Source organism: Diospyros lotus, chromosome 5 (genome assembly GCF_014633365.1).
Source record: "Diospyros lotus cultivar Yz01 chromosome 5, ASM1463336v1, whole genome shotgun sequence".
Taxonomy (NCBI): Eukaryota; Viridiplantae; Streptophyta; class Magnoliopsida; order Ericales; family Ebenaceae; genus Diospyros; species Diospyros lotus.
The window spans coordinates 40,636,309-40,649,269 of NC_068342.1; the positions used below are offsets into that span (position 1 = coordinate 40,636,309).

Below are 12,961 nucleotides of genomic sequence, written 5' to 3' on the forward strand. Positions count from 1 at the left end.
GATTATGCTGGATCAGTTTTATATACTGATCTAGATAAGCAGTGATTTGGCGCCAATAAGGCTGTCAAATATTCAAACCGATTATAGTTAAAGGTTGTTACCTTCTAGGTACAACTACTAGCTACTTCTAAGTACAAGTGGTTTAATCTAAACTAATAGCAAATACAACAAAGGAATACATCTATTATCTATTACTATACCCTTGGGTCCTGACAAGGACCGCTAAGAAGTCTCACATCAAGGCATTTGTCGGCATCACCAAATACCCTAAAAGGATGATTCGTGTCAAGTCTTAGAGATCTAACAAGAGTTCTCAAGAATTATGTGAACAATTCTAGAGACCACGGGGAAACTTGATGAAGAACGAAGAGAGAGAGATAGAGAAAAGAGAGGGAAATGAGAGAGATTGAGAGAGGGAATTTTTCGAATTTGAATTAATACTTCGAATGCCTTCCTTGGGGCGATTAGCCTCTATTTATACTGATTCCCCAGTCACATGGAAACCATTTCTAGAATACATTATTGCCAAAATTGGCAACCAAGTAAGTATCAAAGACTAACTGACTACCCGTCTAAGTAAGTACAATGCACCCCATGTTTCCCCTTTATTCCTGAGTACAACATATTAAGTAGGTATATAACAATTTCCCTCCCCTTCAGGAATTTCTTGTCCTCAAGAAATACAGAGTAGGTTAGCCACCCTAGGAAACTATTGCAGTAGATTAGGGAGATACTCCCAGGTATTGTTGTCTGCATGTAAGGTAGACCACTTCACCAGAACTTGGGTAATAGGGGCGTCATGCCTGTAGATGACCCTCCTGTCCACGATAGCTATTGGTTTTGCCATCTTCTCATGACCTCTCATCCTTGGGGTTAAGTTGGGACTCACAACCTAGTTCCTTATCGACTTCTTGAGCAAGGAGAGGTGGAAGACTGGATGAATTTGGAAGTTCTCCAAAAGCTGGAGCTTGTAAGCCACACTCCCCAACTTAGCTATAATGGGGAATAGTCCATAGTACCTTGGACAAAATTTGGACACAGAGGGACTCATATAAATGATACCGAGAGGAGAGAAAGTGATTATAGGAAGTGACTTAAATAGTCACGTGAGTAGTGACGGAAACGGCTATAGAGAGGTAATGTCGCATATGGGCTCATCATAACCAATACTAGATTCAAAAAACGAGACAAACACTTAATTACATAAAAAAATGTCGCATTAAGCACCCAAATAGATTGCTTCCTCATGAGACAAGATGATCAGTTATGTTGTAAGGATTGTAAGGTGATACCAGGGGAGTGTTTGACTACTCAACATAGACTTTTGATACTTGACATCCAAGTAAGAAATTGAAAGAGAAAAAATCACATTAAACAAAATCCAAAAATTAGGTGGTGGGATTTAAAAGAGGAGAAACAACTAATCTTCAAAGAAAAATTAAGGGGTAGAAGGAAATGGAATGGAGAAGGATAGGTAAACCAAATGTGAAGGGAAATAGTTATTGCCCTGAGAAGCACGGCAAAGGTAGTCCTTGGAGAGACAAATGGTAGAACCCCAAACCTTAAGGAGTCTTGGTGGTGGAATGAAGAGGCACAATTGAAAATTAAAAATAAGAAAACTTGCTATAAGGCTATATATTAGTGCAACAATGAAGAAAATCTAAAAAATTATAAAGAAGCGAAAAAAGCAGGAAAAAGAGCTGTTAGTGAAGCAAGGTCAAAAGCATATGAGAATCTATATAAACGACTTGATACAAACAATGGAGAAATGGATATATATAAATTAGCTAAAGCAAGAGAAAGAAAAACAAGGGATCTAAACCAAGTGAAATGCATAAAAAATGAAAACTAAAATGTATTAGTGAATGAGAGAGCGATTAAGGAGAGATGAAAGGAGTATTTCACAAAATTATTCAATGATGATGGGGACACAAGAGTTAGGTTGGGACATCTTAATAACTCCAAAGAGAACGTGAGCTATACATTTTATCGACGCATAAGTTCAAAAGAAATAAGGCAAGTATTAAAAAAGATAAAAAATCATAAAGCGGTGGGACCGGATAATATACCAATAGAAGTATGGAAATGCACGGGAGAAGAGGGCATCTCCTGGCTAACGAAATTATTTAACGCGATCCTTAAATCAAAAAATATGCCAGATGAGTGGAGGAAGAGTACTTTGGTTCCTATACACAAGAACAAAGGAGATATTTAAAACTGTGAAAATTACAGAGGAATTAAGTTAATAAGCCATACCATGAAACTCTGAGAAAGAATAATAGAGCAGAGGCTCAGAAAAGAAACAGATGTCTCGGAAAATCAGTTTGGTTTCATGCCTGGTAGGTCAACAATGGAAGCTATATATCTACTGAGGCGCCTAATGGAAAGGTATCAGGATCATCAGAAGGACCTATATATGATGTTTATAGATCTAGAAAAGGCCTATGATAGAGTCCCTAGAGAAGTATTATGGAAGGTTTTAGAGAAGAAATGAGTCTAAATAGCTTATATACAAGCTCTTAAGGACATGTATCATGGTGCAGAGACAATGGTCAAAACATGCGAAGAGGATACTGAACCGTTTAAAATTACAATGGGACTGCATCAAGGTTCTACACTAAGTCCATACTTATCTGCTTTAGTAATGGATGAACTTACTAAACACATTCAGACAGATGTGCCATGGTGTATGCTATTTGCAGATGACATAGTGTTGGTGGATGAAACAAAAGAGGGAGTGAACACTAAGCTTGAGTTGTGGAGAAACAATTAAATTAAGTAAAAGGAAAACAAAAAATAGGAATGTAAATTTAGTAAGAATGCAAGAGTGGAGAATGTTATAATAAAATTGGAAGACCAAATCTTACAAAAAAAAAGACCATTTTCGATATCTGGGATCAGTTATTCAAAAAGATGGAGAAATTCACGAGGATGTCATGCATAGAATTAAGGTAAATTAGCTGAAATGGAGAAATGCATCGAGGGTGTTATGTGATGGCAAAATCCCATTAAAACTGAAAGGAAAATTGTATAAGACAGCTATAAGACCAGTCTTATTGTATGGCTTAGAATGTTGGGCAGTCAAATACCAGCATGAGCAAAAGACGAGCGTAGCGGAAATGAGGATGCTAAGATGGATGTGCGACCATATAAGAAAAGATAAAAGTAGAAATAAGGTTATTCGTAATAAGGTAGGAGTAGTGCCAATCGAGTAGAAGATGAGAGAGACTCGACTAAGATGGTTTGGTCATGTGAGAAGGAGACCAAGAGAGGCTCCAATGAGGAGAGTTGATGAAATGAACAATTAGTCAAAAAAAAAGAGGTAGAAGCAGACCCAAGAAGACTTTAGGAGAGACATTAAAGTTTGATATGAAATGTATGGGCCTAAATGAAGATATGACAAAAGACAGAAATATATGGAAGTCTAGAATTCATATAGCCGACCCCACATGGTGGGATAAAGGCTAGATATGTTGTTGTTGTTTAGGCCCGACCATCACTGCCTTGAGATGGGATGGCCGCAGCTTCAGATAAACCTTTTCTCCAACCTCAAACTCCTTTTCACTCTTTCCCTTATCCACCTATTGCTTCATTCCATTTTGGGTCATAGCTAACTCCCTTTTAAGGTGTTGCAAGACCTCCTGCCTCTGCTGGAGGTGTGCATCAACCGCTGCCACATTGGTAGTGTCGTGAATAGTGGGTATAAGTGATGGCTTATACCCAAATAGAGCCTCAAATGGTGACATCCGTATTGAGTTGTGGTGGCTAGAGTTGTACTACCATTGGGCTAGGGCTAGCCACTTATGCCACTCCTTAGGGTGTAGGAAGCACGAACACCTCAAGTAATTCTCTAGGCACTAGTTAACTCTTTACGTCTGCCCAACGGTTTGGGGGTGGTAAGCTAAGGACATACTTAGCTTGGACCCTAAAGCCTTTAGCAAATTCTGCCATAGGAGACTAATGAAAACCTTGTCTCTGTCAGAGACTATGGTGCTAGGGACTCCATGCAGCCTGACTACCTGGTCTAGAAACACACTCACCACTTCTTGAGTTGTGAAAAGGTGCATTAGGCTTAGGAAGTGTGCAAACTTCGTAAGCCTATCCACCACTACCAATATACAATTCCTCCCTTCCGACCTTGGCAACCCTTCAACAAAGTCCATCGATATACTCTCCCAAGCTAAGGGCTGCAACAACCCTGGAAAAGCCATTGTTTCATGCTTGCACCTCTTACAGGTGTCACAAGTCATTACAAATCTGATCACAGCCTCCTTCAATTTAGGCTAGAAGAAGAATTGTTTGACCTTATGATAGGTGTTTTTCTATCCCCGAATGCCCACCTAGTGGTGACTCATGCAAGGTCTGCAGCATCCACTCCTTAAGTTCTAATAAATCCCCAATTACAATCCTTCCCTGATATCTGATCATCCTATTCTTTAGTGTGTAACCCCACTTGCTAGTAGGGTCTAAAGCCAACTGCTCCAACAATTGTTTCAATCCTTCAACTAATTCATAACTGCTAGCTACCTCCTAGTACCAATCAGGCACTAGTGTGGAAATGGCAAATAATTCTCCCTCTTCTTGGCACCTGGATAGAGCATCGACAGCTATATTTTCCTTCCCCTTCTTATATTGAATTACGTAGTCTAAACCCATTAACTTAGTCATACCTTTCTTTTGCAGTTGGGCGTGAAGTTTCTGTTGTAACAGGAACTTCAGGCTTTCGTAATCCATCTTAATCACAAAGGTGGCTCCCTCCAAGTAATACCGCCACTTATCTACTGCAATCAATACCACCAATAGTTCTTTCTCATAAATGCTCAAACCTTCATGTCTTGGGGCTAAAGCCTAGCTGATGAATGCCAAGGGTCTCTCCTCCTGCATTAGCACAACCCCTGCTCCTTTCCACAGGCATCAGTCTCCAATACAAAAGCTTTATTAAAATCAAGCAGTCCTAGCACTGGCGCTTCACCCATTGCCCCTTTTAATTGTTTAAAGGTTGCTTCAGCTTCGGGGCCCCACTTGAAACCCTCCTTCTTCAATAATTCTGTTAATGGCCTACTGATCACCCTATAATTCTTGATAAACCACCTATAGTATACTGTTAGGCCAAGGAATCCCCTTAAGGCCTTAATGGTGGTTAGCCTCGGCCATGCCCGCATGGCTACCACTTTCTTTGGATTTGTGCTCACCCCTTGATCTAAAATGATGTGGCCCAAGTATTCCACTTGTCTTTGGGCAAAAAGCACATTTTGACTTCTTAATATACAGTTGATTAACCTTAAGGATCTCAAAGGTAGCCTTTAGGTGTTGATCAAAGGTTTGGCTATACACCAATATGTCATCAAAGAATACCAAAATAGAGTTTATGAGGTAAAGCTCAAAAATATGGTTCATCAAGGATTGAAATGTAGTTGGGGCATTGGTAAGGCCAAATGGCATTACCAAAAATTCATAGTGACCCTGATGGGTTCGAAAGGTAGTATTTGGTATGTCTTGGGAGGTCATTCTAATTTGGTGACAGCCTGAACGGAGATCGAGCTTAGAAAAAATGGTGGCATGCTTTAGCTCATCTAATAAATCTTCAATGAGCGAGATAGGGAATTTGTTCTTGATTGTCATAGCGTTTAGCTAGCGGTAATCCACGAAAAATCACCATGTCTCATCTTTCTTTTTGACTAATAACACAAGGGATGCAAAGGGGTTGTGGCTGGGTTGGATCAAAGACATTTGTAGCATGTCTTTGACCATATTTTCTATTTCAGTTTTCTGGATTGGGGGATACTGGTATGCCCAGGCATTAATAGGCTCAAAATTGGGCCTTAGGACAATAGAATGGTCATGTGGTCTGAGAAGGGGTACAATGTTCAGTTCCCTAAATAGATCCTTAACGAACTCCTCCCACAAGCATACCTCTTTCACCTTGAACCACCCCTGGTAGCAGGTGTCACCCGCATCGTTAAGGTATGCCACAGTGAAGGTTACCCTCTGATGATCGGGAATTCCATACCTTTCGAACATTCTCTCACACCTTCTGATCCACCACCTGGGGCTAACCCCGTCGAACATAGGGAGGTCTAGCCTTGGCATAGGAAATCCTTGGTGGTTATGCCCCCCAATTCCCCTAAGCCTATGGTCACCTACATTCTCCCCTCTTCCCATTGTTTCATCTCCACTATCTGGAGTACTAGGCACCCCCTAATTCATCCCTTGACCTGGGAGAATCGATTCAGTCCTTTTTCTAGGAAGGAAGTTTGGGGAAAGTCTTGCCAAATGTTGGCCTGCAAACATCAGCATAAATCCTTGTAACTGCTCTCGGATCTGCGTCCCCTCTTCCTTGTTTTGAATAACAGCTCCATCCAACTTCCGATCAATGGCATTGATCGCTTCATGATTGCGATTCGATCCCAACTCTAGCTGCCCCACTCGTGCCTACAATTCGGTCACCGTGGATCCGAATTGCTGCAACTACGCCTCCATATTCTTCATACGAGTTCCCTCCGCCATCGTTAGGAATTCACCTCCAATTGCTTCAGCCTAAGACTCGCTATGATACCAAATTGTCATGTCTTAGAGATCTGACAAGAGTTTTTGAGAATTATGTGAAGAATTCTAGAGAACACGGGGAAACTTGAAGAAGAACGAAGAGGGAGAGATAGAGAAAAGAGAGGGAAATGAGAGAGATTGAGAGAGGGAATTTTCAGAATTTGAATTAATACTTCGGATGCCTTCCTTGGGGTGATCAACCTCTATTTATACTGATTCCCCAGTCATATGGAAACCATTTCTGGAATACATTCCCGCCAAAATTGGCAACCAACTAAGTATCAAAGACTAACTGACTACCCATCTAAGTAAAGTACAATGCATCTCGTGTTTCCCCTTTATTCTCGAGTACAACATATTAAGTAAGTACATAACAATTCACAAGGACTCGGCCAAGAAGTCTCGCATCAAGGCATTCATCAACCTCGTTAATACCAATAAAATAAATCTACTATCAGTGAAGACACAAGAAGTCGGAGTAAATTTCATCCTCCACAAGATGGCACAAGAGAATGCCACAAAGGAAAAGTATTCTGACCCTAAAGACACATCAAATCAGAGTAAATTTCATCCTCCACAAGGGCAACACAAGAAATCTAAGATGCAGCAAATGAGACATATTCCGACATTGAGGACAAAACAGAGGTGTTGGGAGACCTCTCAGTTATCCAACATGTTAGTCGTCTAACTAAACATTGACAGCAACTCAACATGTTCCAAGTGACCTAAATAGGCAGACACTTCATAAAGAAAAATTGGAGGTGGAAAGGATCTACCAAAGACTCAGTTTGAAGACATGAAGATTTAAGCTGGATTTCCTTAATATTTACAGCCCAACTTGAGGAGGCGCGTAGAAGATCACGTAATTACATTTAATTGTACAGTTAATTTTGTCCCTAGATGACAGTTTTTCCTGCCTTAATAGACTTAGTTTTTCCTTCCTTAACCGACTCCATATGGGCGGTTTCTCCCTTATAATTTCTATCTATGTACATATCCAATCAAATGAAAAAGGAAGGAGTAAGGAGTTTTATAGTCCAAGCTTCTTCAGACAGCAAAACTGCAAAAAATGTATTCATTATAATTCTAATTTTCAGGAACTAATAGTATTTTCTCTTCATTGTACAAGTTTCGCAGTTATCTCGTTATCGTTTTATCATCTGAAAATTGACATGTTTTCAAAGCAGAGAGCCTCATGTACAGGGGATGCTCTCTCTGGAAATAGATAGCAAGACTGCACAAAACATATTCATTATAATTCAAACTTTTTGGTACTAATAGTATTTCCCTCCTGTGAGATGGTTCAGGGTGATATGGACTGAAAAGAAAATTTTAAAGATGAATAAAACTGAAAGGACAAACAAAAATCAAAGAAAAGTTAGACCACTCACTAAGATACCTTTTTTATCTTGTCTCCCTTGGCAGGCATCTCTAAATAGAAGCAATCTAATTGTATCAGCAAATCCTCTATATGCAGCCCTGGTTAAAGAACTAGAGTATAAATTCCCAATTTGAAAACTTGTGTAAAAAACTCAAATATAAGGACAACCTTTCAATCAAATAAAATAGAAGTTCTAGTATATGCCTCCAACATAAAAATGCACAATGAGGACAGACACGAATTTGAGTACACAAGACAAATCCATATTGATTCCAACGAGGGAGAAGCCCACATCAGATGCTTCTCCCTCATTGATGCAAATTTTGTCTAAAAAATTATTTCCTGCTTCTACTCCACACCGGATGCTTCAATTTTTTGCTTACCGTCTACCAATAAAAAAAGTTTATATTGCCATATAAAATCAAATTTTCCCATTGAACAAACAACACAAAAAACTGTACGAAAGCACTTTTATCTACACAAAAGCACTTTTTGGCCATTCACCACACAGCCAAATAAGCTATTAGACTAAAGTGATTTACTCTAGATCTGTTTTCGAGTTGCAAGCTTACACAGTTAGTCCTTTTAAACTTTTGAAGTAGGTTGGACCCAATTATAAGCCTTTGATATACCATCTAATTTTAGTTTTAGCTCTACATTTAACATTGAAAAGCTTGTTGTGTACAAAGGAGATGCAACTCCCTTGATGATCTTTTGTTGCTCTATTTGGGGGGAGTATAGTTGCCCTTTAACCTTGCACACAAAGATAATTTTGATGCTAATTCAGATGAGAGTATTGTTTACACTATGGATGAAGGAGTCGTCATTTTCTTATCATGGATAACCAAATTTTAGACTGTACATTGATTACTGTGGAAGTATTAGATAATTGAGGCAATTTTAAGTTGTTTCAGTTGTTAGTTATATAGCTATATGTTGCTGTCTTTACTTTGTTTTATATTGTTTGCCTTCCGTGTATGTTGAGCTATTCATATAAATAGCTCAACTGTTTATTTGTTATGTGCGGTGGTATTCATTCTTGTTATTGAAGATGCACGATACATTTTGTTTTCTCTCAACTGTCTTGTTCGGTTCTGCCCTAGCTTAAGTTTTCACATGGTATCAGAGCCACTTTAACAGCTTCCGATCGAATTGTTGGCACTGCCTCTTCTTCTCCTCCTTCTCATTAATCTAACTCGAATCTTTCAGCTACCTCGCAATCTGATTTCTCTACAATTGCGAAGGCTTTTAGCTATATTCCTTTGAAATTAGACACTAGAAATTACATTTTCTGGAAGGCTCAAATTCTCACCACTGTTCGCACCTTCGATCTTGTTTCATTTCTGAACAAAACAACTCCTTCGAAGAATGTGACTGCTCTTGACAGTGAGAATGTGGTGAATCTAGAGTACATGAATTAGCTCCGTTCAGATCAACTCTTACTCGACTAGTTGTTCTCCACAATCAGTGAAGAAGTGCTCGCTCAAGTGATACATTTAGAATTATCGGCCGAGGTATGGATTTTGTTGGAGAATTTATATGCTAGGCAGACACTAGCAAAGTCCTTTCAACTTAAACAACAATTAAGGTCTGTTAAGAAGGATAGTATGTCCATTAATGACTATGTTTTGAAGATCAAAACCATAGGTCATGCATTTGCAACCATAGGAGAACCTGTGAATGATAATGAATTACTGCTGGCCATTCTAAATGTTTTAGATCAGGATTATGAGACTGTTGTGAGTCTCATAACCTATCAAATGGACGACATAGAATTGGAAAAGGTCCAATATCTACTTCTAATGCACGAACAACGATTGTCTGCTAAGAATCAGCCTCTAACAACTCTTAATTTTGATGTTTCTACTTAGAGCAGTGGAGGATCTAATAATAATAGAGGAGGATTTGTTAATCAAGGAGGTGGTAATGGTTTTAGAGGTGGTATAGGTCGTGGCAGAAACTCTAACAGACGTATCTATTGTCAATTGTGTGGCAAGGAAGGTCACTTTGCAGATCGATGCTACTATCAATTTGATAAGAATTTTCAAAGAGTAACTGGTTAAAATAATGGGAAATCACAAGGAGGTAATGGAAGTATTCCACAAGTGGATGCTCGTGGTTTTAGTCCTCAATTGGATGCTCATGCTTATGTGGCTTCTTTTAGTGACTCTAACGGAGCATTCATGCCTGACTATGGTTCAATCCAGGGTTCTCACTATGGTAACCTTCCTTCTAAACCTCTTTTGCATCCTTCTGACCAATTTACTTCTCCATCATCTGTTCCAGACCAATCTTGGTTCGTTGATTCTAGTGCTACGAATCATATTACCTCAAATCTGAACAATCTGTCAATCCACACTCCATATTATGGTGGGGATAAAGTTACTATAGGCAATGGTAAGCAATTACCTATAACACATGTCGGCACAGGTTCTTTACAACTTTTCCTCACTCAACCTCTGTTTTGTGTGTTCCAACCATTCTTCATGTTCCAAGTATGAAGACAAAATTTACTTAGTGTGTCTCAGCTTATTCGTGAACATAATGTGATAACTGAATTTCACTCTAATGTTTGTTTTATAAAGGACAAAACTATCGGACAAATGTTGTTCCAGGGACACCCTAAGGATGGGCTATATTGGTTGGAACCATCTTCTAAGTCTGCTGTTGACAGCAAGTCTGCCCATCCTCTAGCATGCATTTCAGTTCCTTCAGTGTCTTACCTTTCTTCTTGTACGAGTGATAATAAATGTACTAGTCAGCAATGTGATAGACAGTGCTCATTTGGTTATGAGATGTCTAAGTCTGTAACTGAGACTCAGATTAAACCCAAAACAGTTGTATGTAAACAATGACATGATCGATTAGGTCATCCCTCTCTACATGTGTCACGTTTGGTGCTGAATAAAATTGGATTACCATGTTCTGTTAATGATTTATCTTTTTGTGATACTTGTAAAGTTGGAAAACTAAGTCAGCTTCTGTTTTCTAGGCATGATATCACAGTTAATGCCCCCTTGAATTAGTCTATTCAGATCTTTGGGGTCCTGCCCCTGTATTATCCACAGAGGGTTTTCGATATTATGTTATATTTGTTGATGCCTATACCCAGTATACATGGTTTTATCCTCTTAGACTCAAATCTGATGCTTTGTCAGCATTCACGATATTTCATAAACTTGCATAAATTCAGTATAAAACCAAGCTTTGTGCATTGCAAACCGATAATGGGGGAGAGTTTAAGTCCTTTGTTCCTCATCTTCAGTTTCATGGAATTCAATCTAGATTTATTTGTCCTCACACTCATCAACAGAATGGTGTGGTGGAAAGGAAGCATCGACATATTGCAAAAAAATGGGCCTTACCATGTTGTCTCATGCTAGTCTACCATTAAAGTTCTGGGTTGAGTCTTTTCATACAGTTGTGTATCTCATAAATTTGCTTCCCTCTTCTTCCATATAGTTTAAATTCCTTTTGAAAGATTATATAATCGCACACCTAACTACAATATGTTGCAACCATTTGGTTGCGCCTGTTTTCCTCTTTTACGGCCATATAATAAACACAAATTTGATTTCCATTATGCTAAGTGTGTCTTTATTGGCAACAGTCAAAACTAAGCTGGGTATAGGTGTCTCCATCCTTCAGGCAAAATTTATGTCTCTCGTAATGTTGAGTTTAATCCTTCTGAATTCCCCTTTCTTCAGTTGTTTTCAGCTTCCTCTTCCTCATCCTCATAGTCAAGTTCACGAGGTCATTCCACTGCCTTTCTTCATCCTATTGTCTCTTCTTCATCATCTTCTTTGTTTTGTCCCAAAGCAACTCAATCCGTGTCTTCAGGATTTCCTGATCCTTCCTCTGTGCCATCTTCTGGCACATCTGTATCAGACACATCTCCTGCCCCTGGTGTGCCTATGCCTATTGCTCAACCTGTTAAACCCAAACCTGTTAAGCCTATCCCAGCACCCTCTATTCATCCTATGCTCAGTAGGCTTCGAGCCAAGTCTCTTGCACTTTCTCCTCCACACACCTTAGTGAGTACTCTGGAACCTAGTTCAGTGAGTGAAGCTCTTTTAGATTCACGATGGGTTAAGGGTATGGAGGATAAGTATCAGGCCTTGGAGAGGAATCATACATGGGAGTTGGTTCCTTTTTCAAGTGACATGAATCTGATTGGAAATAAGTGGATTTTCCGAATTAAGTATAATTCGATGGGTCCATCCTTAAGTAAGGCTCGGTTAGTGGCAAAGCGGTTTCTTCAAAATCCAGGCGTTGATTATGCTGATACATTTAGCCCTGTGGTTAAGGCTCCCACTATTCGGGTTTTGTTTTCATTGGCTGTTCAGTTTGGTTGGGAAATACAGCACTTAGATGTGAATAATCCATTTCTCAATAGTGATCTGAGTGAGACAGTGTATATGGTACAGCCGAAGGGGTTTGTGAGTTCTAAATTTCCTTAGCATGTTTGTCAGCTTAGAAAATCTCTTTATGGTCTAAAGCAGGCTCCTCGAGCTTGGTATACCAAGCTGAAGACAACACTTCAGTGTCGGGGATTTGTTCGATCAATGTCTGATGCCTCATTATTCATCAAACGGGATGCTGAGTATGTGTTGTTTGTATTAGTCTATGTTGATGACATTCTGCTTACTGGCTCCAGTTCCATTGCCTTGCATGCTTGTATAGCAGATCTTGGTTGTGCCTTTGCACTAAAGACTCTAGGAGCAATGAATTATTTTTTGGGGTTTGAAGCATATAGAGATCACACTGGTCTTTATCTTAATCAATCCAAATACATTCGTGATTTGTTGTGTAAAGCATCAATGCAAGACTGCAAGCCCTGTAGTTCTCCTATGGCTGCTGGAACTTCTTTGACTGATGATGGAGAATTGTTTTCTCAGCTTAGTTTGTATCGTACATCGATTGGTTCACTACAATATCTCACATACACTCGCCCTGATATTGCCCTACACTGTGAATAAATTGAGTCAGTTTATGGCAGCTCCTAAATTGCAACACTAGCTGGCGTGTAAGAGG

At 39.3% G+C, this 12,961-nt stretch overlaps 1 protein-coding gene across 4 annotated transcripts in view; it reads right to left on the reverse strand.

The window, feature by feature from the left end:
- The window catches only part of LOC127801172 (probable protein S-acyltransferase 23), a 47,580-nt gene that overhangs the window by 21,141 nt on the left and 13,478 nt on the right, over positions 1-12,961 (reverse strand). For 3 of the 4 annotated variants that reach the window (XM_052336069.1, XM_052336066.1, XM_052336067.1), the window contains exon 4: positions 7,946-8,025. The exons of the other annotated variant lie outside the window; for it this stretch is intronic. In XM_052336069.1, coding sequence (XP_052192029.1) covers positions 7,946-8,025 — 80 coding nt within the window. The remainder of the gene's footprint in view (positions 1-7,945; positions 8,026-12,961) is intronic. 4 annotated transcript variants of the gene reach the window in all.